Source organism: Lactuca serriola, chromosome 2, assembly GCF_051521515.1.
Source record: "Lactuca serriola cultivar US96UC23 chromosome 2, Lser_US96UC23_V15, whole genome shotgun sequence".
Lineage (NCBI taxonomy): Eukaryota > Viridiplantae > Streptophyta > Magnoliopsida > Asterales > Asteraceae > Lactuca > Lactuca serriola.
In genome coordinates this window covers 27,517,821-27,543,330 of record NC_136409.1, presented here as the reverse complement: position 1 = coordinate 27,543,330, position 25,510 = coordinate 27,517,821, and the positions used below count along the sequence as shown (strand labels likewise).

The following is a 25,510-nucleotide window of genomic DNA, read 5'->3' as shown; positions in this document are numbered from 1 at the left end:
CCATACACTACAATTGATTTCTGATGATGTTTCACTCCAAACCTTTACAGAGGAAGCTCATGACATATATTCCACACCCTAAAGAAGGGTAAGTCGCTATACTCATGGTATTTCAACTTGTAATAAAACAAATACTAATTTTATTTGTAGTTTATAACATACATTCATGGATTTCACATGCTCTTAAGTCTTAATCTTTTCACTTCTCTTTTCCAGAGCATATAAGAAACTTAAGTCATCGGGTATCTTCAAGCAAACTAAGGAATCAACTAACACGTGAGTAGGATATAATGATATACTACATTTTCATTAATTTTTCTCTTTATAAAGTTTATTTATCGAAGTTTGTTGTAATAGTAGATCACCATCATCTGTGGTAAGAGGAAAAAGAACCCCAAGACAGAATTTGAACCAAGGGCAAAAAGGGGTATCACAAAGAAGTGCATATTTGGAAATTCGCAGAAGCAAAGATTCTGATGCGCCCATGCCTGAGGCCATATCCTCTAAAATCAACTATTTGGGCGTAGTTGAAGGTATAACACGAATCCTCCATGTTTGTTGATTGTATATGGAATGAGGGTATTTTGGTCTTTTTGTAATATATGTCTCTTTACTTGTTTAGACAAGTTAGAAAAGTCAAGATCCAAGGAGAACTAAACAACACGAGATGTAGAGAGTAGCTCAAATGATTCCATGTCTAAAAAACAGGTTTGGTAAATATATCGAGTTTGTTTTATAAAACAGGTTTGGTAAATATAAAAAATATATTTAAAAAAAAAAAAACACCTATACCGACAACCTTTTGTCGGTATATGTTTGAGCCATTCAAACCGTTAGGACCCTTTCCAGATGACTTATCGTCGGTATAACCAAGCCTTTACCGACGACGTATCATCGGTAAAGGTATCCTTTTTGCCAACGATTAGTCCTTGGCATAAATTTATATTAAAACCTTTATTTCCCCTCGAAAGTCAATCCCGATGACTCTTTTCTAGACTACAAGTAATCTGCATTGCAGAATCTGTACATACGACATCTATCCCGATGACTTTTTTTACTTTGCTGACGGAGCTATTCCGATGACTTTGTACGGACGACAAGTCGTCGGTATAGCCTATGCCGACGATCGTCGATATAGCCTATGCCGACGATCGTCGGTATAGGCATCTCCTTGTAGTGTTATCTTGACAAACTCTCCTGAGGGTTGTGAACTCCCCATGGTACATGGTGGGCGTTGAAGGTGGCAAAGTAGGCAGCTGCACAGGGCCTATTTTTTCATTATATATTTTTATTTAAAAATACAAAATTATAATAAAGATAAGAGCTTTTTTTTTCTTGTTCATCATGACCTTTAAAAATATTTAATTTTTCAAGTCCGGCCCTGCCATGGTAGCACACAATGAAGGTTTCACCAAATCACCTTAAGATATAATTTGTCCCAGCTCATCCACCATATCTCACTACTAGAAAAAAGGCCTTTTACGACGCTCATTGCGCGTCGTAAAACGCTCAGACGACGCGCAAATGCGTGTCAAGGAAGGCCCTGTCATAAAGAGAGACGACGCGCATTTACGACGCGCATTTATGACGCGCATTTACGACGCGCGGTTACGACACGCATTGCGTATCAAGGAAGGCCCTGTCATAAAGGAAGATGACACGCATTCGCGTGTCGTAACCTTACGACGCGCACGTTAATGACACGCAATGCGTATCAAGAAAGCCCCTGTCAAGAAAGGCCATGTCATAAATGAAGATGACACACATTTTTGCGTATCGTAAATTTAAATGTTTAAAAAAATATATTATTTATAGATTTACTTATTTTCAAATTAAATTTGTATTTAATGTTTCATAATAGAAATTAAAATATAATATACAAAAAATAGAATCCATTGCATCAATTTAATGTCATACAAATAATCGTTCCATGGAAAGAGGGTTTCCTAACTATATAACATAATACTACATTGTTATTAAGGAACACCTTCTTCTTTCTACTTCTTATTGTTATGTTTCTGTTTCCGCATGATACCTATTTTCATCGTCAACACATTAGTATTCAGAAAGGCTTCAAGCATCATCAATCTATGTTATAAAATATTAAAATTTAATACACATGTAGTAACATACATTTTTCCAAGAATCCAAAGTTCAATATGACCAATTAATGAATAACTTGAAATACAGTCTGGGATTGAATGATGTACATCATGAACCAACACAACACAACATATATGATAGTTACCTTGAATTGCAAAGTGTTGTTAATGGCATCACTTATAAGCTCCCGGTTGGACCCATATCATGAACCAACACAACAAGTGCCTGATGAGACAACACACATTTTATAAAATCAAGAATTTCCCTATGTACGTTGTGTTTCTTGCATTCAGCCTTAATGTATATGCATTTGTTATCAATTAAAATCAAGAATTTCCCTATGTACCACAATTAATATCTCGAGAGTTATAGAATTTCATGTCAATTTTGGTGAAATTTTGAAATGGATAAACAAGCTTTTCAATCTATCACTATACAGTTTTTGATCAACCAATTCATAATACAATACCAAAGATTGATTAATTTAATCAAGTCTTTAAAAAATGGTGCAACACTTACTGTTCGTGAAAGCAAGGAATGAAGAGCATGCCCAAATTCATGGAAAAGGGTATCCACATCAGAGTGGTTAAGTCTCACGATTGATGAATTATGGGGCTTTGAGAAGTTGCAAACAACGACAATCACCTTCACAATAATAATCAACAAAAACATTTCATCACTTTTTTTTCTATTCTTGGTAATGGAATACAATAATAATTCCTGCAATTTGCCCTTGATGAACAAAACAAAATATACTATAATAACAACTTACTGGCAACTGGTATTCTGTTTTGGAAACTGTACGCCCTCCTCTTATGGCAAAATGAGCACAACCAGGATACTTCCCCTGTCTACAATTTAAATCAAGGTATATATACCCCAAATCCCCCTGAAATGCATTTAATAACAAAACAAACAACAGTTAATTATATTTTTGGTCCCCTAATTTTTGCAATTTTGGTCTTATTTGAAGTTTTTAGTATCTGTTTCAAGAAAATGACTATATTTTTGGGGCCAAAGTTGAAAACAATCAGGTATTACTTGGAACAAGGATCAAAAAAGTTATAAGAACCTCAAAGGATGACCAAAACTGCAAGAGAAAACTTTTGGGACCAAATTGAAAAAATAAGCCATATTCAGAGACCAAACATTTAATTTACTCAATAAAACAAAATTGGGAATATTCATAGAAATGGATATGTACCTCATCAGGATGATGAAGGGCAACTGGTATTCTGTTTTGGAAACTTTTGGGACCCTTTTTGACATTTTTACCCTTCAACTGGTTGTTGTTTTTCTTGCCCACCACAAGCTTTGACTTTTTTGCATTGGTCAACTCCCCTGCCTGCACTTTAGGTGGTCTTCCCCTGCGTTCTAATTTCTTGAAAAGCGCCACGTCATCAGTCAGATGTAATGATGTAGATTCACCTTGTGTCTTAGGAGGTCTTCCACGACGTTTTTGCTTCTTCTGTGGTTGACCAGTCTGTTTGTTGAATGTTTACATTGACTTCTTTGAGCTCAGTTTGGTTGAAGGAAATTTCCATATGTTGACTCAATCACACACAGTGTTCCCTCAACAACCACCCTTTACAATGATACAGCAGTAGCAGCAACACGTGTTGCAGAGCCAGCTTGGCATTCAGGCCCCACGAAGCAGAAGTGGGACCAGCATGGAAGGTCAAGGATGTGGAGTTTTTTCTTGATTTCAGCTTTGGGGAAGTAGCATCCTCACATGGCGTTAGAACAGCAACCTTTTTAACAGCTAAAGATAACAGAGGCATAGCTGGTAGTGCTTCTAGTCATGATACTCATGAACATGAAAGTTCACACGACTTTCCACAAAAGAAAGGAAAATTAACCACAACAACAACTTAACGCTAGCTGTCTCCCAAGTAAGAGACAAAGTTCAGTGAGTTTTGACCCTGAGTTGACTTCTTTTTTTAGATGTGCTACTTTGCACTAGCTCTACCTGGTTTATGTTGTAATAAGATAAGATGGTTTACAAGAATGTGAATTCAGATAAATATTGTTCTATGAGTGTCGCCATTAATGGTTTGTTTTAGGAAAAAGAAATTAGTCAAGGACTTGAATAATTAATTTACTTTTCTTAAATCTTAAATCTTATGTATATACACACAAGATGATAACATTTAGCTTCCATCTTTCTTTTGAAGCAAACAAGACTCTCACAGAGCCCACTCTAATCCACCTTGACACTGTCACTCTTCATCATAGGCCTTGTCCTCAGCACCCTACCATTTAGATAACAACAAGTGTTACAATCGAGTAAACCCATTTACAAATTACTCCTTTATGTATAACTAAGCTTGTGTATTAGAGGCCGACTAGCAAACCATGTGTTTCTTAATAAGGGTGTCCCGCTCCTTCTCAAATAACCCAGAGATACTTAATATTGAACTCTGAAGTGCTACTGTTCCAGATTCCCACCTAGACCTTTTGCTGCAATTTAATGCTATACAAACTAAAAAGATATGTACACGTGACTCTTAATAAGTGCTGCAGAAGATTAACCAGAAACCTGCATGCATAAATGATGTCAGCTAAAACAAAATAAGGCCAATCATTCAACCATCAAAATTATTAAAAAAAACAAATAATAACAATATGAAGTTTCAAGCATATTAAAAGATCCCACCTTGGCAACCCAGTTCAAGTTGGAAACATCGTTATGCAAAACCAAAGCTGGAATAAGCCAACGGTAACAATATTGAATGAAATTACTAGCTTCCACATTGAGAACAAAAAGTTCATGTGTCTGCAAAGACCAAATGAGATTAAATGTACATCCAACAATGTCTTCCATTAAATAGTTGTGTTAATATTACCTCAACTAATGCAGCCAAGCTTACACCACACTGGACCCAGAAGAAAATAATTGATGCAATAAGCTCTCCAATGTACTACAAAACAGATAAATTCAATCACCTTGATGTATAATAACCTCATAAACAGCTACTTCTAGTTATTCACAAAAAAAAAATCTAGATAGCTCAGTTTTGTCCCTCAATGACACAATCAATATCAATCTGTATTATAAGCTAGTGAGAGGATTAAAGATAAACTGAAAAAAACCTCTGATCTGGAGTTGTATTGTAGTTTTTTAGAAAGGTTGTCAAGTACAGCAGCAACCAGCTCCCTGCAGTAAAGTGATTGCAATAAGTATAAAGGCTTTGGTTGGTCGGCAAATAAGTACAAGAATAGTACCTCTGGGAGGAATCAATAGCAGCAATAACACAGATCATAAAAACAGCTTGCATGAAATTTAAAAGGTCAACAGAAGCATACATATCCCCACCAAAGAAAAATCAGTCCAAAAACTTGATAACTATTACACATCTTCTACACAAATTTGCCTTTGTAGTGCCTCACTAAAAATTAAATGAGTCAGATAAGAAAGAAGAGCATGTGGTGAATATTTTTCACAAGAAATGACGTTCAATAAAATTTAAAAGGATTTAAATACCTCCAACTCAATTTTCTCACTATGCAGGGCAAGATACAAAAAGGTTACAATGATGGTTTCCATGATATGGCGTGGTTGATGACCAGCAGCTAAAACCTCATTGGCTTTAACGACCTTATCCTTAAATAACACCACCAATTTTACACTAAAATTTGACCTAGAAAATGGAGAAACATAATCAGGCCACATATAGCAGTCAGTACCTTAGTTGGCTGAAGCTTAACATCAGAAAGCCTATCAACCATGTTGTCCAGTGATATAACCTGCAATACCACATATCAATGAAAAAATTAGACAAAATAAATATCTATTGTCACTATATATTTACAGGAGAGTACCATATCAGAAAACCCTTGACAATAGACCAAAATCCTACCCGCTTCAAGGTTCAAGACCATTCAACCACAGCTCAGACATTAAATAACAAATAAATTGTGAATAAAATCTCAAATGTGGATATTTTACCTGATAACCGGATGAAGACGCAATGATAATAGTTGACATGAAGTTGGATTTCAGACCATCGATATGCTGAAACAGTGAAAAAGGAAATATTAAGCGGCTATGGAAGGGATAGAGGAGAGAGAATGAAGAAGATTTTGCGTTTTTGCTTCGTGATGATGAGAATATTTTATGGATTGAGCACCACCTGTAAGAAAATTAGGCGGGATTTTGCAAATTAGTTCCATGAACCAAGAGCTGGATTAAGAGGGGAAGAAGCAGAGGGATAGAGATGATGAATTCGAGATTGAGATGATGAATTCGAGAGATGGAGATGAAGAAGCCCTTTTTCTCCTCACACTGTTTTCTAATTTCACTACTAGAAAACAGCCCGATGCTTAGGGCAGGGAGGGATAGAGATGATGAATTCGAGAGGTGGTGCTCATTGTTTGCGTTTTTTCTCCTCACACTGTTGGCGAGTATTCTCAATAACAGCAGAGAGATGAAGAAGGTGAAATTACAGCAACGATGAAGTAGATGAATGGAAATCAGAAGCCCTTTTTCTTGATTGAGATGATGAATTCGAGAGATGGAGATGAAATCGTAACCTTCGATCTTTGATTGAGAAGTTGCACAACAGTGTGAGGAGAATGAAAGATGTGTGAAAATGCTTAGGGCAGGGAGGGTAGCGGGCTTTTCTAATTTTTTGGCTTTTCTTTTCCCGCTTGTAACTAAGGAACGCGCGTTCATTAAAATTATAAAGCGACACATATAGAGGGCGCGCATTTAAGGTACAGCGCCCTCCGTGTTTTTAATTTTTTTTCTTTTGACACTAATTTAAAGTCACGCAATAATGCGTGACCTAAATCCTTAAATTTTCTGAAGAGATGACACTTTTTTAATGTCACTCTCGTTTGCGTAACATATATTAATGAGTGTCGTAATTTGCGCGTCGTAAAAGGCTATTTTTCTAGTAGTGTCTTAAGTTTTGACAAAATAAAAGTCATGAGAAGATCCGACATGTATTAGCAACTATGTAGAGAAAATTTGTGTACATACATGATACATCGTATGTTATCCACCTCATTCATGAAAAAACAAAGATATATTGTTACAACAAAATATCATCCTTCGATCCTAAAAGGAAATTCACTGTGACATTTTATCAAACATATACGATCTGAATACCATTTAAAGAGGAGAAAAAACCAACCATCAATATTTTTGCACTTTCACAAACAAATTTAATATGAAATCACTAAATCGTAATATCAACAACTCAATAAACATGGCCTTTAATTGGAAAAAAAATCATTGAAGCGATTAAATACAATGTAAATTACATACATGCTCAAGAAAAAGTAAACATATTCAATTGAACTTAGTTGGGTGTTGAAAATCAATACAAAAGTTCGCTTTTTAACATTTGCTTCAAATATATGGTTACAGATTGGTTACCCGTTTTGATATGTGTTATCGTTGAAGGATAAAATTGGTTCTCCTTTTTTAGAGCAAAGGAATGAACCCGATGAAAAAAAAACACGGTATGTAGAAGAATCCAAAACACACATTTTGATGGAATGGGATTATGTTAGTAATTATCCATTCCTTTCCGTTTTATCAACCGAACAACATTTTTTGATTGAAATGGAAAGAGGCCTTCCTTTCCTTCTTTCATTAAGCCATACCAAATGGAATATGCTTTTGGGCAAATCCGAAAAGAGCGTGCCTTTACTTTTCTTCAGATACAACCCTATGTCTGAAAAATTAATTTAAGAGGTAAAAAATAAAATGCTACCGAAAACCTTATATCTGAAAAGAGACTACCTCTTAATTTTTGAATTAAGAGGTAAACAAACAACCCTAAGTAAATAATAGTTTAATTAATGAAAGTTTTATCAATTTGATTAAAAATAATAAATATGTTTCAAAAAATTAATAAAATGATATTTTGATTATATTACATAAATTACTTTTCATTATTTTTTGACAATTTAGCAAACCAAATTAAAAACAAATTTCATTCCATGTTAGTTAAACGAATAACAAATTCCAAATCCTTCTAAGTTTTTTGAAAAATTCAATTATTTCCAAAAATGTTTTACCAACAAAACTCCCGGAATGTTTAGGGTTAGGTATATGAGAAGTTTGAGTTTGTTTTTCTTTAATTAAGAAATGATGTTAAAATATGAAAATCTCGAGTTTTATACTTTTAAAATTGTAGGGCCGATGGCCAAAAAATATGGAGTATCTAGGTAAGTTGTTTAATTTTTGACTAAATTTTAAATCAAGCTTATGATAAATAACTATATTTATCTTATTCTCTTTAGATAAATATAGCAAAATTAAAATTCTTTAAAATAATTTTTTATTTAACCCGTTTAAATTTCAACAGGTTTCGGAAACGAACATCTAATCTTTGATTTGATACGCATTATCTCAAAATCGAACACCATTTCCCAAATCTTCCGACTTCCATTTCATACTCATGTCCGACCAAATACCCATTCATATTCAAGAGGAAATCATCAAAAGGCTTTCTGTCAAACCATTGCTTCAGTTTAGATCGGTCTCAAAAGCATGGAAGTCTTTGATCGACAGCTCCGAGTTTATTGCTGCTCACAGTAGCCATCACACTCATCCGCAACATCTACTTGTAAGGTATCAAGATCGGGTAAACTCTAAGAAACAATATGTTTCTTTTCTTGACGATGAAACTTTCCCGAAACATAGGTTTGTTTTAACTCTTCCCTTCTCCGTTCAAATACTTATTCTTCCAAGACACGTCGGTAGCTCTCACGGCTTGTTGTGTTTGTACGATGGTTATCTGGCTGTTCTATGGAACCCGTCGATTAGAAAATCGATTGCAGTTCCTGTGCCTAATGAGAAGTATGTACACCACGAAACGGTTGTTGGTTTTGGGGTTTGTCCTGTCACTATTGATCCTAAGATCATCAAGATTACACAATTTAGTTCGTGGTACTGGAATGAAACGGAAATTAACCACCCTTTGAAGGTTGAAGTTTATATGATGAGTTCTGGGAAATGGAAAAGTCTATCTCTATCTAGCAATTTGCCGAGTAAGTCGTTTCGAGTTAGAGGGTCTCAGGTAGTTATTGATAGGTTTATCTACTGGTGTGCTTTGCGCTATGTGTCCATAAATGGTATGTTATGCACACGTAATGTGATTATGTCATTTAATATGAGTAATGAGAATATGGGAGTGGTAGACCTCCCCGAATGTTTAGCTTCAGCCTACCCATACAACACATCGTTGTCCATTTATAAGCTAAGGGAGTCTCTTGCCTTGCATGAATATAGTAACGGGGTTTGTGTTGTATGGGTGATGGAATCCGGTGTTGTAAATAATTTTACAAGGCTATACACCATTAGGGCATCACATGGGCCAAAAATGATGTTGGGATTTAGAGAAAGTGGCAAACCTATAATGGAAGTGAAAGATCATCTTATTGCACGTGGTACACTTGTTGTCTATGATCCAAACTTAGAAAAATTCAATGATCTTGAGATTTGTGGAACAGGTGATTTTTTGTTTGTGAATTCATACATGGAAACTCTACTTTTGCATGATCGGTCGGATTGTAGTAGCAATTGAAGTTGTCGAACATGTTTGCTGTGAGATCACTGTTTCTAACATTAAAGAGATGATAAATCTCACATTTTTGGGAAAAATATGCACAAATAGTTTGTTGGCAGTCAGTTAGATAAGATTAGGGATGAGCAAAAGGACCGAACCGGCCAGAACCGGTCCGAACCGGACCGGACCGGGGAACCGGCTTCGGCCAAAATCAAGAACCGAACCGGCCCGGCGGTTCTACCGGTTCCGGTTCTACCGGTTCCCGGTTCCTACCGGTTCTTGTCGTGTCTTCAAATGTTGGAACCGCTCCTTGAAAAATAGCATCATACGGTTCCGGTTTTTGCCGGTTCTACCGGTTTTTGCCGGTTCTACCGGTTCCGGTTAAATCGGTTCCGGTTCCTACCGGTTCCCGGTTCCAAAAATCCACAAAAATAACGTCCCGGTCCCGGCCCGACCGGTTCCATCGGGTTCCGGTTCCGGCCGGTTCCCCGGTCCATATGCTCATCCCTAGATAAGATGTCTAGTAACCTCAACGGGTTTGCCTTATGGGTAAGTAAATGACTTTTTCTGTTGGATTCTAAAAAAAATAGTTATTGCAAGTTAATAAGCATTTAGAATGATGATATTTTGGTATTTGGGTTGGAAATAAAATTAGAATTCAGTAGACATGTTCTTGATGAAAATAAGGGTAATGGTATAAGAAACACTTTTTTTACATAGAAATTCGATTTTGACATCGTGTTTTTTTGTGTCAGTTTTGACACTGTGTTTTCCAATTTGTTACAATTCTGACCACTTGACTGGTTAACCAGCTTACATGATGACGTGTCAGTTTTGATGATGTGGCATGCTGACATGATATGCTGACGTGTCAAAATTGAATTTATTTCACACAAAAAAACTATGTTTTCACTTTTTTTCGATTTTGACACTAAGTTTAATTTTTTATTTCAATTTTGACATTGTTTTTTTTTGTTCCAATCGAACATCATTTATCAAATTTTGTTTAATTCTGTTTATTTTCCATTTTAAACCGTATAAATATATATTTTTTATTACATTTTAAACCGTATAAACATATTTTTTTCGTTTAAAAACCACATTTTTATTTAAATACAAGGTGTTTTTTTTTTTTTACATTCAAAGCATTAGTTATATCATGAGAATCAAACTAACCATAAACTTTTAATAAGATGTAAAATTTTGATGGGTTACAAACTTGATATCCAAGTTTTGATCGACTACACGTCTCCAAACCTCCAAACACATTTTAAAGTTACATATTTAATATAAAATACAATTTTTATATAAGAAATACATATTTATACATAAAAATATGGTTTGAGTGTAAACAAAAAAAGTATGTATCTATACAAAACTATGGTTTTTAAATGAAAAAAAACATATTTATACGGTTTAAATGTATTAAATAAATATTTATACGGTTTCAAATAGAAAATTGTCAACATTGAACAAAATTGAAAAAAATTATGTTCGATTTGAAACAAAAAAACATAGTGTCAAAGTTGAAAGAAAAAATTAAACTTAGAGTCAAAATCGAAAAAAATGAAAACTTAGTGTTTTTTGTAAGAAAAATATTCAATTTTGACACGTCAGCATGCTACGTCATCAAAACTGACACGTCATCATGTAATCTGGTTAACCGGTCAAGTGGTCAGAATTGTAACAAATTGAAAAACACAGTGTCAAAATTGATACAAAAAAAACACAGTGTCAAAATCGAATTTATGTGTAAAAAAAGTGTTTTTTGTGCCATTTACCCTTAAATTATTTATTGTTTTACCATTATCTTTCGAGTTTTTAAAACACAAATATCAGTGAAGGATAAGACGTTCTATAAGATTATAGATACAAGCCTACAACCTAATTTTTTTCCTCATCACACTATAATGATTGAGTTGTAGTAATTAATCCGTGCATATACATTTTGTTCGTTAATTAAGAAATAGATCATACATTAAAAGTATAACATCTTTTTAGAAAAACGTAAATAAAAATATTAAGAAATAACTGTACATTTTAAAGGACGGGAATGAATAAGTAAAAACTAAAATTTTCACTTTGTTGTGGAATCGCATATATATGAAGAACATTATGCCATTTAAAATCACATGGGGGTAATAGTTGTTAAAAAGGCAAAGGGCACACATACAAACATTGTTTTATGAGATTTTTTTATAATTAATCAAATACAAAAAATACATCTAAATAAATATCAAAAGAGTGACTAAATGGTTCACTAATGCGAAGATCAAAATCCTACTTCCCGCAGCACAATGCCAAGAAGCAATCATGGTCCACCGATAACATGAACAATCGCAGTGGGGCGACACTTCTGGCTTCTCTTCTTCTTTGATAATTTCAATTTGAAATCATATTAGGCATGGAATGTTAGTGTTGTGAATCGGTAGATAAGATAATCCAATAGATTTCAAAAGGTTTTGGAACCAATTACCATTAAAATGAGGTGTTGCATAATAAGAGAAACATTCAATCTAATCCCTCTTTTTGACCAAATTGACTAAACAAATATTGGAAATCCAATTGGCTATACAAAAAATTATAAAAAAGAATTGCATACCTCTTCAAAAGCATCTTCTCAAATCCGCCCTTCTTCATAATTAGATCTTCAAAAAAGAAAAAAATCGACAAACCCTTCAGTAGTGTACAACATATTCACAAACACCTAGTTTGCATATATTTTTGACCCGTTTAAGTTAAAACATAGGAAAGATCTACCTTGTTGTAGAGAGATGATATCTAGAAAAGCACAAGCAACTCCTCTTATTCTTTCAATCAAACAGGTTGCATCTGTGATACATAACTTGAAAAATAGTAATAGTCTAGAATCAAAACCAAATAGATGACTTTTCACTATATTGGAATACATGACTTTAAAATAAACATACAAAAAGTAAGAAATGCAAAGCTTATGCACCAAAAAAAATAGAAAACAGGAAAAAAAAACCTATAAATAGAAACCATGTATTTAGCTCTTCCTTTTACACCAGACCTCACCAATCCATTCTGTAGAACAAAAGGTTTAAGCAAGTAATAAGAAAATGGAATCCATGTATTTGGCTCTTCCTTACACGAATACCCAGATCGCTAAAATCCAAATATACATACAAGGTATGTCTAGAATCAACGATATCTAAATAAGGATTTTGACCATTAAAAAGTCAAATATATGTGAGTCCTTGTTAGTGAAAGAAGACCCACGCTTTTCCCTGAAATGAAAATGCATATCAATTAAGAAATAACAATACATGGGAGTTTGTTGGGGAAAAAAATCAATGCTACTAAATTCTTACACGAAGTTCAAAATCTTGAGAGATTTGTTTAGGTTCCTGAAAGTGCTTTCAACAAAGCGATTTATCTATGTCCTAGAAGACCAAGAAGCATAATCATCCTAAAAAATAAAGAACACAAAGCACCAAATGGATAAATTATTAAATATTCTATGTATCTTACACAAACACTAAGTGTGACATCCCCAATTTCACGGCCAGACCGATTTGTTTATGCTTTGTTTTTAAAATCAGAGTAATCTTTTAAAGAAAACAGTTGCGGAATTTGTTCCCAAAACAAAATATGATAAGAATTTATCAAAACATTCCTTTAAAGAAATGTATTTTCATTATATAACAAAATCTCGGGATGTCATGTTCCGATACAGACACATAAGCATAAACAGAACTTACATTTATTTACACTAATGATTTACATTCTTTTAATCTCTCAGTGAAATATGTCTTCGTATTGATACCTGTGATATAAAGAAAACTGAGTGGGTCAGGCTTGGGAGCCTGGTGAGCATATAGGGTTTCCGACCCACAATAATATAATTATTATATTCAATCATCAAACAATCAACCCAATTACCCATCCCCATTATCTTCTTTATTTCTCAAGGTTTTACCCTATTAATCAACTATGCTTCCTTCATTCATTCCTAAGGATTGACCTAAGGAATTAGCACAAACTTCCATTGCTACAGAAGGCGCATCTGCCAACATTATCCTTTAAGCGCCTCTGCCAGGATTACGACATTCACTATTAGGCGCATCTGCCAATATTATCCTTAAGTGCATCAGCTTGTAGAAGTAGTATCCTTCGGTGAAACTATGATCTCTTCACACATCGGACTTCTTGCGAGCAGAGCTTCGGCTCGGAAACTCTTTTCTTCTCGGGATCTTCGGGCTTCGAGACTTTTTTCGAGTCTCGGGGTTGATACTGGGGCTTCGGGGGGTTGAAATTGCACGTAAAACGATGTAATATGGGTCTGAGATGAGAGAATGAGCAACCAAACTCGGCTGGCCCTTCAAATCTATTAATAGGGCAAAATCTGCCCTTGCCACGTCGTGGCACCTTTTTCCACGTCGTGGGCTTGGTCGTCACTACATGCGTTATCGCAAGTTGCATCTGGGGGACTCCCGAAGGTGTCAGAAGACTTGCCACGTCGTGGCACTACTTGCCACATCGTGGTATCTGACAGTTTTGGGGTTTCGCACCCCAAACTTCAGAAATTCATAACTTTCGCATACGAACTCCGTTTTCGACGTTCTTTATATCGACACGTAGGTGAGATTATGCTCTACAACTATCGTTTAGACTCCATTGGCTAATTTTGAATTTATTTTTAATATATTATAAATATATTACTTATGTATTATCTTAAGTAGGCCGGGAGAGGAAAACTCCGTTTGAAATTCATAACTCCTTCATCTGAACTCCGTTTTCGTCTGTCTTTTTATCATTGGAATACTATCAAAGACATCTTCGACTCTCGTTTAGATCACTAAGGATAGATATCTATCTACCTTAAATTCACTATTTACGTCGCGCTGGGTCGTGCCGGTTCTATCGCGAAACTTCGACAGGTCATAACTTCTTCGTTATAACTCGGATTTTGGCGTTCTTTATATGCACGGAAACCTTGTGACATATACTAAAACTTGGTTAAGATTAATCCTTCTAAATAATCTTCCATCAAAAAGTCATTTTTGATGCTTATCGTCTCTAAATTGACTAGCCCTGATCCACAGGCGTTACACTAAGTCTTACATGAAAGAAGATTAAAGTGAAGGGGTGAAATTCACAAAACTGAACATGCCTTTGAACAATAGAAAAGGAAATTCCATTCCTTGCATGTTTAAACAATGAAGAATGAAGATTAAGGGAGACGGTGCTACGAAAATTCACAGAACGTCGTTCTTTCTGATATCCAGATCCGTATATGGCATTTTGAGGGAGACTGAAGGTTGTGGAGGATCTCAAAGGGATTTACTTTGTAGTAAAATCTTATTGCTCCAACAAAAATAATAAGAACAAAAAAACCAATTAATGATAAGCACATATTGGGCATAGCGTGCACTTGACAACCAATTTACTTTTCAAGACAAACTCAAGAATAGAAACTGTAATTGCATCTTTATTAGGTGGATCATAATCCAAAAGAATTACAATCATTTTAGTAAACCTGTCAAAACTCAAAAAAATTACAATCAGCAAGTAGAGCTATCTACTTAAGATCACAGTGTTGGAAAAAGTGTTGGGTTTTGAGTATTCTAACACTCCTAAGTGTACATGCAACCCTAAACATCTTGGATCTATGTTTTCTCTATTATACATGCAAATATGAAGTTTCCAAGATATTACCCTATACTAGCATACAAATATCATATACTTGGGTAATATAAAAAGTTAGAATAAATACCTTTTAATGAAGCTTGAAGTCTAGAACTTTAAAAGCTTAGCCCCGATAGTGTGGAAGCCTCAAGTGGAATCAAAATCACCAAAACACCTTGGAAAACCTTTAAAGAATATGGATACTTGGCTCACACTTATGAAATCGGTTATTGCCCTCTTTAGTGTATCCACACTAGCCACTAGCCCAATTTCATGAACCATAAGACCCTTTATATAGTGTGGAGGATTAGGGTTAAACCCTAATACCCATGACCTTTCATTTCCTAGGATCCATGGGTTAAAGCTCCATGCACTACCCATGAAGACTTAGCCCAACCTAATTGAACTTGGCCCATTACACACACATTATATATATATATATATATATATATATAAGAGTCCATATTTAATTAGTTCCTTTTGATCACTTAATTAATTATAAATTAATTCTTGATCAATACAAATTAAAATAATATGATTATATATTAATATATTAGAACTTATAATATGTTAATATAAATCATAAGCATGCTATTCTCAAAGGATTATCCATATAAATTGTTTCGGTGAAGTGCAACCTAAATGGACCATGCCAAGTCGGGTCAAGTACATACCAATTATAGTTATGGACTTAAACATTAATCCAACAAAAAGAACTCAAATTCAGATAACCAATTTTTCATACATATAAATACATACGCAATTTGTCATACAATTAGTTCCTCCAATAATCTTTTTTATTCATTTGACTTGCATAAGCAATCAAAACGTAGTTAAGAACAAAAAAACCCAAACTGTTGATCTATGATCTAAAAGAAAAAATGTGTGAGAGAGCGAGAGAGTGAGAGAGTAGAGAAAAGGAGCATGGCTCTAGTGGTGAGGTAAGAACGACTAGGATCAAGACTCCTTTGAGCAAGGAAGTGATGGGAATACAAAATTCAAGAAACAATCATACACATTGATAAGGACTAGTTAAAACAAAAAAGCATATATTGCGATTTACCTTATTGTGATTAGCATATAAGAAAATGGGTTTTTTAGGGTCAGTGGAATGAGTCACGCAAACGATGTCAGAGTGCGAGCAGCGTGGTCATCGGTGCTTAGCCATCGGATGGTGGCAGATGTGGGGACCGCGACGATTATGTTGTCTGTGAAGATGAGCGGTGACGGGGTTGGGTAGTAAGTTTGGGTAGAGAGAGGCAGAGATGGATCATGGTGGGGTTCATCGTCGGAAAATTGGTGTGAAGGAAAACAGATGGTGGAGACAACAAGTGTTGCGAGTCTGGAGAGTGGATGATGCTACACTGCTGGGACAATGGTGGTGAGGGACACAAGAGGAAAAGCTAGAGAGAAGGTACTTATGGGGATGGGGGTAGGCGGTGGAGCAATACCTAGATGTGGGTTGTTTATGGTGATGGGGAACAACGAATCGAGATATATTTGCATAGATCTTAGGATTTAACATAGACTCGGTCATGGATGATTAAAAGGGCCGAGTCAAAAGTTAGAGAGAAAGTATTATGCATTAAGTAATTGTAATTAGTGTTAAGTATTTTGTATAAAACCAAATTTAATATTATTTTATTTATAATTGTTTGTATTTTAAGCATAAAGACTTGAACGTCTTAAAAATATATTATTATTATATTAAATCTATTTATAGGAATAGTAAGATTTTTTTTATAATATATATATATATATATATATATATATATATATATATATATATATATATATATATATATATATATATATATATATATATATATGGTGAGGTTCACTGGAGAACCATAATTAACCAAGGAACCAACGAACCAGCCTTTTTTTCAACTTTTAGAACTTATTTTTTATCAGAAAAAAAAACTAAAAATACAGAAATTCATAACTTGTTGTTCTTTTTCCAATGATATCAAATTTGATTTTTTTATGTCAAATTCACAATCTGAATTTTTGAAAATTCACACGGTTAATCCGAAAAATATTTTTCACATTCACAATGTTAATATATGAATTTAGATATTTTTAAATTTTTTTTCGATAAAGAATAAGCTCTAGAAATTGAAAAAAAGATTTGGTTCCTTAAAGAACCAATAATTATGGTTCTCTACTGAACTTTCTCATATATATATATATATATATATATATATATATATATATATATATATATATATATATGTCGACAACAACTCATGTAAAAGATTAGTTTATAAATTCATATATATATATATATATATATATATATATATATATATATATATATATATATATATATATATATATATAGATGTAAAGGTTCAAATGAGAACCATAAAAAGTTAAGAACCATAAGAACCACTATTTTTACCTTATAACTTAAATCATATGATATATTTGATCAATATAATATCACAAGAAAACTTTTCTCTCACCTCTCTCTCATCTCTCTCTTTCTCTCTCTTAACTTCTACCGCTGCCAACCACCACCACCATCGTCGGCACCACTGTCGATACCGTCGTCGCCGGAATACAACAATCTTCAGATTCGAAGCTGCCGCCTTCAGATCTGAAGCATTTGCCTTCAGATCTGGTGCATTCGCCTTCATATCTACAACCCCCGACTTTAGATCTGCCATCACCACTTAGCGCCGCCTCCAGATGTCCGACCACCTCTAGATAAAATCAGATCTGATGTAGATCTAAGAATTTTGTGTTATTATACAAATGTTTTGTTCCAGAACTCTTGAACTTATTTTTTTCTCTGAAATGTTCCATCACCGGCGAAAATGTTTGTCAAATTTGTACTAGATCTATTATGTGTCACCTCTTTCTCATGTATAACTCATTTTTGTCTTTGTCTCTCTTATTTTTGGTCAAAACACCACCAAATCGACATCTGATATGATGTTTTTGTCCATTTTCAGGTTAGATCTGGTGTGTGTATGGTGTTTACATTGATGGTGTTTATGAAAGGAAGTTCTGAAAAAAAAAAACACATAAGGTGTTTGATGAAATGCCTCAATGAAATTTGGTAAGTTATTAAGCTGTGAATTAAGTTGTGAATGCATATTTTTTGTATATTAAAGTATGAAGTTTGTGTATTTAGCTATGATATTCGTGTTTAAAATTGCGAATTGAATGCATTAAGCTGTGAATTTGCTGTTTAAACTGTAATTTGACTATATTATGCTGTGAGTTTTGTATATTTAACTATGGATTAATTGTGTTAAACTGTGAATTGATTGTATTAATTTTTTTAGTTGAAAATATGCTTTTGAATGCATATTTTTTTGGGTAGTAAACAGTGAATTTTCTGTATTTAACTATGAATTAAAAGTTTTAAGTTGATATTATGTTTTTCTACTTGCATTTGTTGTAGATCTCTATTATATTTTGTTTTTTTTTCTGTTAATGTGTGAATTTGATATTTTAATCTCTCATTTGTCATATAATTTTGTTAATCTTAGTTTTAACTGCTATTAACTTATGAATGTATAATTTTTTTTGAATTAAACTTTAAATTTATTATACTAGTTTGTGAATTTTATATATTAAATTGTGTATTAATTGTAATAAATGTTTTAAGTTGATAATATGGATGTGAATACTACTTTTTGTGTATTAAAATGTGAATTTAGTCTACTAAGCTGTCATTTTTGTGTTTTAAACTATGAATTGATTACATTAAGCTTTGATTTTTTTTAACTACGAATTGACTGTATTAAGCTGTGAATTTTCTGTTTGAAATGTAAATTGACTAGATTAAGTTGTGAATTATGTGTATGATACTATAAAGTTACTTGTATTAAGCTATGAATTTTGTGTATAAACTTTGTATTGACTATATAAAGAGTGTTAAGCTGAAAATATGGTTATGGATGTATACTTTTTGTGTATTAAATTTTGAATTTTGTATATTAAACTATGACTTTTGTGTTTTAAACTGTGAATTGACTACATTAAATTGTATATTTTCTTCCTAGACTATGAATTGACTATATGTGACATCCCCAAAATCACGGCCAGAAAAGACCGGTTTAATATATGCTTTTAAAATAATTTCAGAGTAATCCTTTGATTAAAAGAGTTGCGGAATTCGTTCCCAAAACAACATATGATAAAATGAGATTTACCAAAGCATTTCTTAAAGAAATGTATTTTTCATTATATTACAATACTCGGGATGTCATGTTCCGATAAACAGACCAAAAGCATACACATTTCAATACAGACCTTACAACAGTTATTTACAACAACATGTCTATAATCCAAAAATAACTTGACAAGTCATCCAACTTATGCTCTGGCGCCACTACCTGTAATACAAAGAGACTGAGTGAGTCATGCTTGGGAGCCTGGTGAGCATATAGGGTTTTCAACCCACAATAAATAATTATATTTAATTCCACCAACCACCAATAACCCAATTACCCATTCCCGTTATTCTCACTTTACATCCCTAAGACAACTAACATAAGGGACCTAGTCTAAGAATATTTCATCGGGGCGACAACACATGCTTCGGGGGTTCCTCAACAATATAAGTCAAATATGGCAACCATGAGGGGGATGAAGTACAACGAATGAACACCCAAGTTCATTAACACCTACAGGTGGCGAACCTGCTAACGTTCCACAGGACTGTCTAGAAAAGTCTGTGGTCGTCAGCTAAACTCCGCTAGATGACTAAATCAAAAACATCGAGGCCTCTCATCTTTTTATCACAAGACAACTATCTACCCATGTTCTACCCAACATTTTAGTAGATAAAATATACATTTTTATACATAGTTTAAAACTTGTATAGTATGTTCATTCAAAACACATTCCAGATAGAAGATGAGACACATACACATAACATGTATTTCATAGAGAATAAATCATATCCATGAGATAGAAGAAAGTGAATATACATTCACACATATAATAACAAAATATACACATAACACGTATTCCATATAAAATACTTCATAATTATGCGTTAGAAGAAAGTAACTACACACTCACTTGATCAGAAGATGATCAGACAACACTACGACTTGTAGAAGTAGTATTCTTCGGTAGATCTGAAAGATCTTCACAAAAACCGGACTCCTCGCGGGCAGAGCTTCGGCTCGGAAACTCTTTTCTTCTCGGGATCTTCGGGATTCGGGACTCGATTCGGGTCTCGGGATGATACCGGGGCTTCGGGATATTTCTTGCACGTAAATCGAGGTAAAACGGGAGAGAGAGGAGAGAAAATAGCAACCCTAAACGGCTGGCCCTTCAAATCTATTTATAGGGCAAATTTGGCCCTTGCCACGTCGTGGCACCCTTTTTCCACGTCGTTGGCTTGGTCGTCACTGCATACGTCATCGCAAGTTGCGTATGGGGGACTCCCGGAGGTGTCAGAAGACTTGCCACGTCGTGGCACTGCTTGCCACGTCGTGGTCTCTGACACAACTTTGGGTTCGCGCCCCGAACTTCAGAAATTCATAACTTTCGCATACGAACTCCGTTTTCGACGTTCTTTATATCGACGCGAAGGTGAGATTATGCTCTACAACTCTCGTTTAGACTCCATTGGCTAATTTTGAATTGATTTTTAATATATTATAAGTATATTACTTATATAGTATTTTTAGTAGGCCGGGACAAGAAAACTCTGTTTGAAATTTATAACTCCTTCATCTAAACTCCGTTTTCGTCTGTCTTTTTATCGTTGGACTACTATCAATGTGATCTTCAATTCTCATTTAGAAATTTTTGGCTAAATATCACTCGATCTCTATTTCGAGTATTCGGGCTGCATACCGCTAAGCCGAAACTTCGAAAAAGCATAACTTCCTCATACGAAGTCAGATTTGGGCGTTCTTTTCATGCACGCTCTCGGTTTAACTAACCCTATGACTTTCGTTTAGATCACTAAGGTTAGATATCGCTCTATCTGAAATTCATATTTTACGTCATTCGGCGTCGTGTCGGTTCTGTCGCGAAACTTCGACAGATCATAACTTCTTCGTTATAACTCGGATTTCGGCATTCCTTATATCTCCGAAATCCTTGTTTCGACCACTACAACTTTATGTAAAGATATCGGGCTTATCTTACACTTTAATTTTGACGCTTATTTTATTCTTAATTCAATTAAGCTACACAACTAAGCATAAAACACATAATACTCAAATATTTCATCATTAATACCTCAATAGAGTTACAAGGGTTAACCTAGACTATTACATCAATGATAATGCCTAGCCTGGAAATGCGGGCGTTACACTATATTAAGCTGTAAATTTTGAGTATTAAATTATGAGTTGATTATATAAAGCTGTGAATGAATTGATATTAAGCTGTGATTATTTTATAATTTTTTTGTTTGCTTTTGAAATAATTTAAATTTTATTCACGACTTAATATATTAAATTTACAATTTAAAATATAAATGATTTATGTATAAACTTTTTTGTTAATTTTTTTTCTGAATATATTTATTTGTTGTGTTGTATAAGTATATAAGAATACATTAGTTTTATTAATAATTTTGCATTAAATTCAAAATGAGTGAAATAAATGGTTTTATTAGTCCACCACTTTAACTAAACAAATTTTTAATAAGAACCGATATTTTCGTAGTTGTATTACGAAAATGACATTTCTTATTGAGAAATAGCATTTTTGCAAGCACACATGAGAATGAGACACTACCATACGACTAAAAATCAATACATTTAAAATGAACTTAAGAACAACATATGAAATCGGAAATCAATACCTTAAAATATGAATTATGAATACTGATCTTTGTTTTGGGATCAAGACCGAAAGAATTTTGAGTTTGCATTAAAAAAATGAAGTTAAAATATGAAAATTCGGGTTTTTATATGTCTACAATTATAGGTCCATCCATGTCTAGAATATGTCGAATTTGGATTTTTTGCTTAGTTTTTGGAACAAACTTATGAAATTAACTACATTTGTCCTTTAATATTTAAATAAAATAACAAAATTAAAATTATTTAAAACATTTGTTTATAATTAAGCCGGTCAAAAAACATATTACTAAGGTTTTTATAAGTTTGTTGATTAATGGATTATAATTAAGCCGGTCAAAAAACATATTACTAAGGTTTTTATAAGTTTGTTGATTAATGGACATTATTGATTAAAGCAATACATATATAGATTTAAAAAAAAAAATAAGAAAAAAGAGTAAATTATTGAAATGGTCCTTATGGTTTGGTCAAAATTATACGTTTGGTCCCTAACTTTTTTTTTACACTCGGATTGTAACTGTGGTTTGATTTTGTTGCGTTTTTGATCCCTATGGTTTGGCCAAAATTGCACGTTTGGTCCCTAACTTTACGTATGTAAGAGACGAAAAACGCAACAAAATCAAACCACAAGGACGATCCGAGTGCAAAAAAAAGTTAAGGACCAAACGTGTAATTTTGACCAAACCATAGAGACGATTTCAGTAAATGGTGTTGGAATTTCAACAAACTTATAAAAACCTTAGTAATATGTTTTAGTTCAACGACGTCGTATTGAATTTCAACGGCTCTCGGAAACGAATCTCTAATTTGATAGGCATGATCTCAAAATCGAACACCATTTCCCTGATTTCCCCAAATCTTCGATTTCATACTAATGTCAGACCTAATAGCCTTCCATATTCAAGAGGAAATCATCAAACGACTTCCTGTCAAACAATTGATTCAGCTCAGATCAGTCTCAAAAGCATGGAAGTCGATGATCGACAGCTCCGACTTCATTGCTGCTCACAGTAGCCACCACACTCATCTGCAATATCTACTCGTAAAGTATCAAGATCCGGTTGATACTGAAGAAAAATATGTTTCTTTTGTCGACGATGATAATTTCCCCGAACAGAGGTTTGTTCTAACTCTTCCCTCCTCAGTTCAAATACTTAATCTCCCAATACTCATAGGGATCTCTCACGGCTTGTTGTGTTTATACGATAATTATCCCAAATTGAGAACTGCGATGGCTGTTCTATGGAACCCTTCAATTAGAAAATCAATTGCTGTCGCTGTGCCTAATGAGATGTATGTGGGACATGAAACAGTTATTGGTTTTGGGGTTTGTCCTGTAACTATTGATCCTATGATCATCAAGATTACACAATTCAATTGGTGGTATAACAAGAAAAATGAAATCAACAACCCTTGGAAAGTTAAGATTTATACGATGAGTTCTGGGAAATGGAGAATTCTATCTAGCAATCTGTTGAGTAAGTCATTTCGAGTTACATTTCCTCAGGTAGCTATTGATAGGTTTATCTACTGGTGTGCTTTGCACAAGGTGCCCATAGATGGTAGATTAAGGAGTTGTAATGTGATTGTGTCATTTGATATGTGTAATGAGAGTTTTGGAGTTGTAGATCTTCCAGATAGTTTAGCACACCACCCTAACACACAGTTGTGTATTTCTAAAGTAAGGGAGTCTCTTGTCATGCTTAAATATAAAAACCGAGTTTGTGATGTATGGATGATGGAAGATGGTGTTGGAAAATCTTTTACAAAGCTATACACCATTAAGGCACCACATGGACCAAAAAAGACATTGGGATTTAGAAAAAATGGAAACCTTGTAATGGAAGTGAAAGATCATCTTATTGGACCTGGTACACTTGTTGTCTATGATCCGAATTCTAAACACTTTGATGATCTTGGGATTTGTGGAAATGGTGATTCGTTTTTTGTGAATTCATATATGGAAACACTACTTTTGTGTGATCGGTTGGATTGTAGTAGTAATTGACATACATCAAGGATGAAGATAACAGCAGCATTGAAGCATTTATATGGCAACTATTTTGTTACTCTTTTGTAATGCTGTCATATGATAAAATTATAAAGTTATGAGGCACATGGATGTTTTTTTCTTGGGTGTATACCTGAAATTTTTGGTTTTTGTTGTGTTACACTGTGATGCTTCCATATAAGTGTTAGTATAATCACATAAATACAAAGAGTAGGAATGGACAAAACGAGTAGTTACTCACATTGTTATCTCCTTGGCTTCTTATTGCTTTAGTTACTGGTCTAATTCTGGTAGTATGTTGTGTTGCTTTCTATTTGGATACCAATCAGCATGGCTGAATAATTGAAAATTATTATGATCAGTAGTCACCCAAATGGTGCTTGCTTATTATGCAATCAACGATCTGAATTACTTGCTCGCTAAAAAAGGGCCAACGACCACCCATCCAATGTGTAACTTGTGGAGTAAAAGCAATACTTTGCGCATGCTAGGGTCAAACCATGTGATGTGCCGGGAACAAGTTTAGAAGCAAGGAGTACAAGTCTTGATGATGTCATCACTAACTAGTAGGAATGTGATATGAACTGATTAGAAAATAACTCAATTTTAGCTTAATGCTTAAAGAACCAAAGATAGCTGCCTGATATTCGAGACTTAGGGGATCTCCAAATAAAAGCAAACGACTCACTAAAATTTTTCCTCCCCTGAGAAGAGTCGGCCCTAACCTATTTATTGACTCTCCTAAACTGATAAAAGGAAACTATATTCGTAAAGGGAAACCCTAACTGCATAAGGATACTAGAATCAACTAGATAAATACTAAATAATAAAGATACTAGAATAATCATAAATTACTAAACAACCCTCTTCCTTTTTTTTACGCTTCTTATAGACCCAATCCCACTTATCCGCTCAGTTCATATCAATACCCCTTCGGTGAAAATCCACCTTGTCCTCAAGGTGGAAACCTGGAAATTGTTGTGTGTTCTCCAGTTTCTGTCTCTTCATCTTCCTCTTCCTCCTCTTCTTCATCATCCACCAACAACACCCAAAGGGTTTTCTCTAGGAAGCGATGACCTGGACTGAACTTCCCGTTGCAGCGAAAACATAACCCTTTGGCTTTCTTGTCCGCGAATTCTGTGTCAGTCAATCGTCGGAAGGGGGTGTGGGTTGCCAATGCTCCTGTTGTTGACGTTCCCAGTGCACAGTTCACATTGACTTTTGTACTTCCTTCGTTTGACCCCGTGATTGTTCTAGTTTCGTTCTCATCTACCACAAGTGCCAACTTCATCGCCTGTCCCAACCTATGTGGTTGCAAGATCTGAACCGACTTGCGCAAGTCCGGTTTTAACCCCTTAATGAAAGTCCCCTCCAAAATTGACTCTTGGACGCCCTCAAGCTGTGCAGCCATCTGTTCAAAACACCCCACG

The 25,510-nt window shown here is 34.3% G+C and overlaps 2 protein-coding genes and 1 long non-coding RNA gene across 3 annotated transcripts; 2 read left to right on the top strand and 1 right to left on the bottom strand.

Moving 5' to 3' along the window:
- The first annotated feature begins 8,516 nt into the window (after positions 1-8,516).
- Positions 8,517-9,644, top strand: LOC145089096 (F-box protein At3g07870-like). Its single transcript, XM_079027587.1, has one exon. It carries the CDS (start codon positions 8,517-8,519, stop codon positions 9,642-9,644), a length of 1,128 nt encoding a protein of 375 aa, XP_078883713.1.
- A 2,378-nt stretch (positions 9,645-12,022) lies between these two features.
- LOC145090262 (uncharacterized) lies at positions 12,023-13,035 on the bottom strand. Its single transcript, XR_013701464.1, has 4 exons — positions 12,962-13,035; positions 12,616-12,674; positions 12,387-12,471; positions 12,023-12,274 (listed from the first exon to the last, which is right to left on the bottom strand). It is a non-coding gene; the product is annotated as an uncharacterized LOC145090262 (long non-coding RNA).
- A 9,812-nt stretch (positions 13,036-22,847) lies between these two features.
- On the top strand, positions 22,848-24,240 carry LOC145086097 (F-box protein CPR1-like). Its single transcript, XM_079023826.1, has one exon. It carries the CDS (start codon positions 22,944-22,946, stop codon positions 24,075-24,077), a length of 1,134 nt encoding a protein of 377 aa, XP_078879952.1. The 5' UTR covers positions 22,848-22,943; the 3' UTR covers positions 24,078-24,240.
- The last annotated feature ends 1,270 nt before the right edge of the window (positions 24,241-25,510 follow it).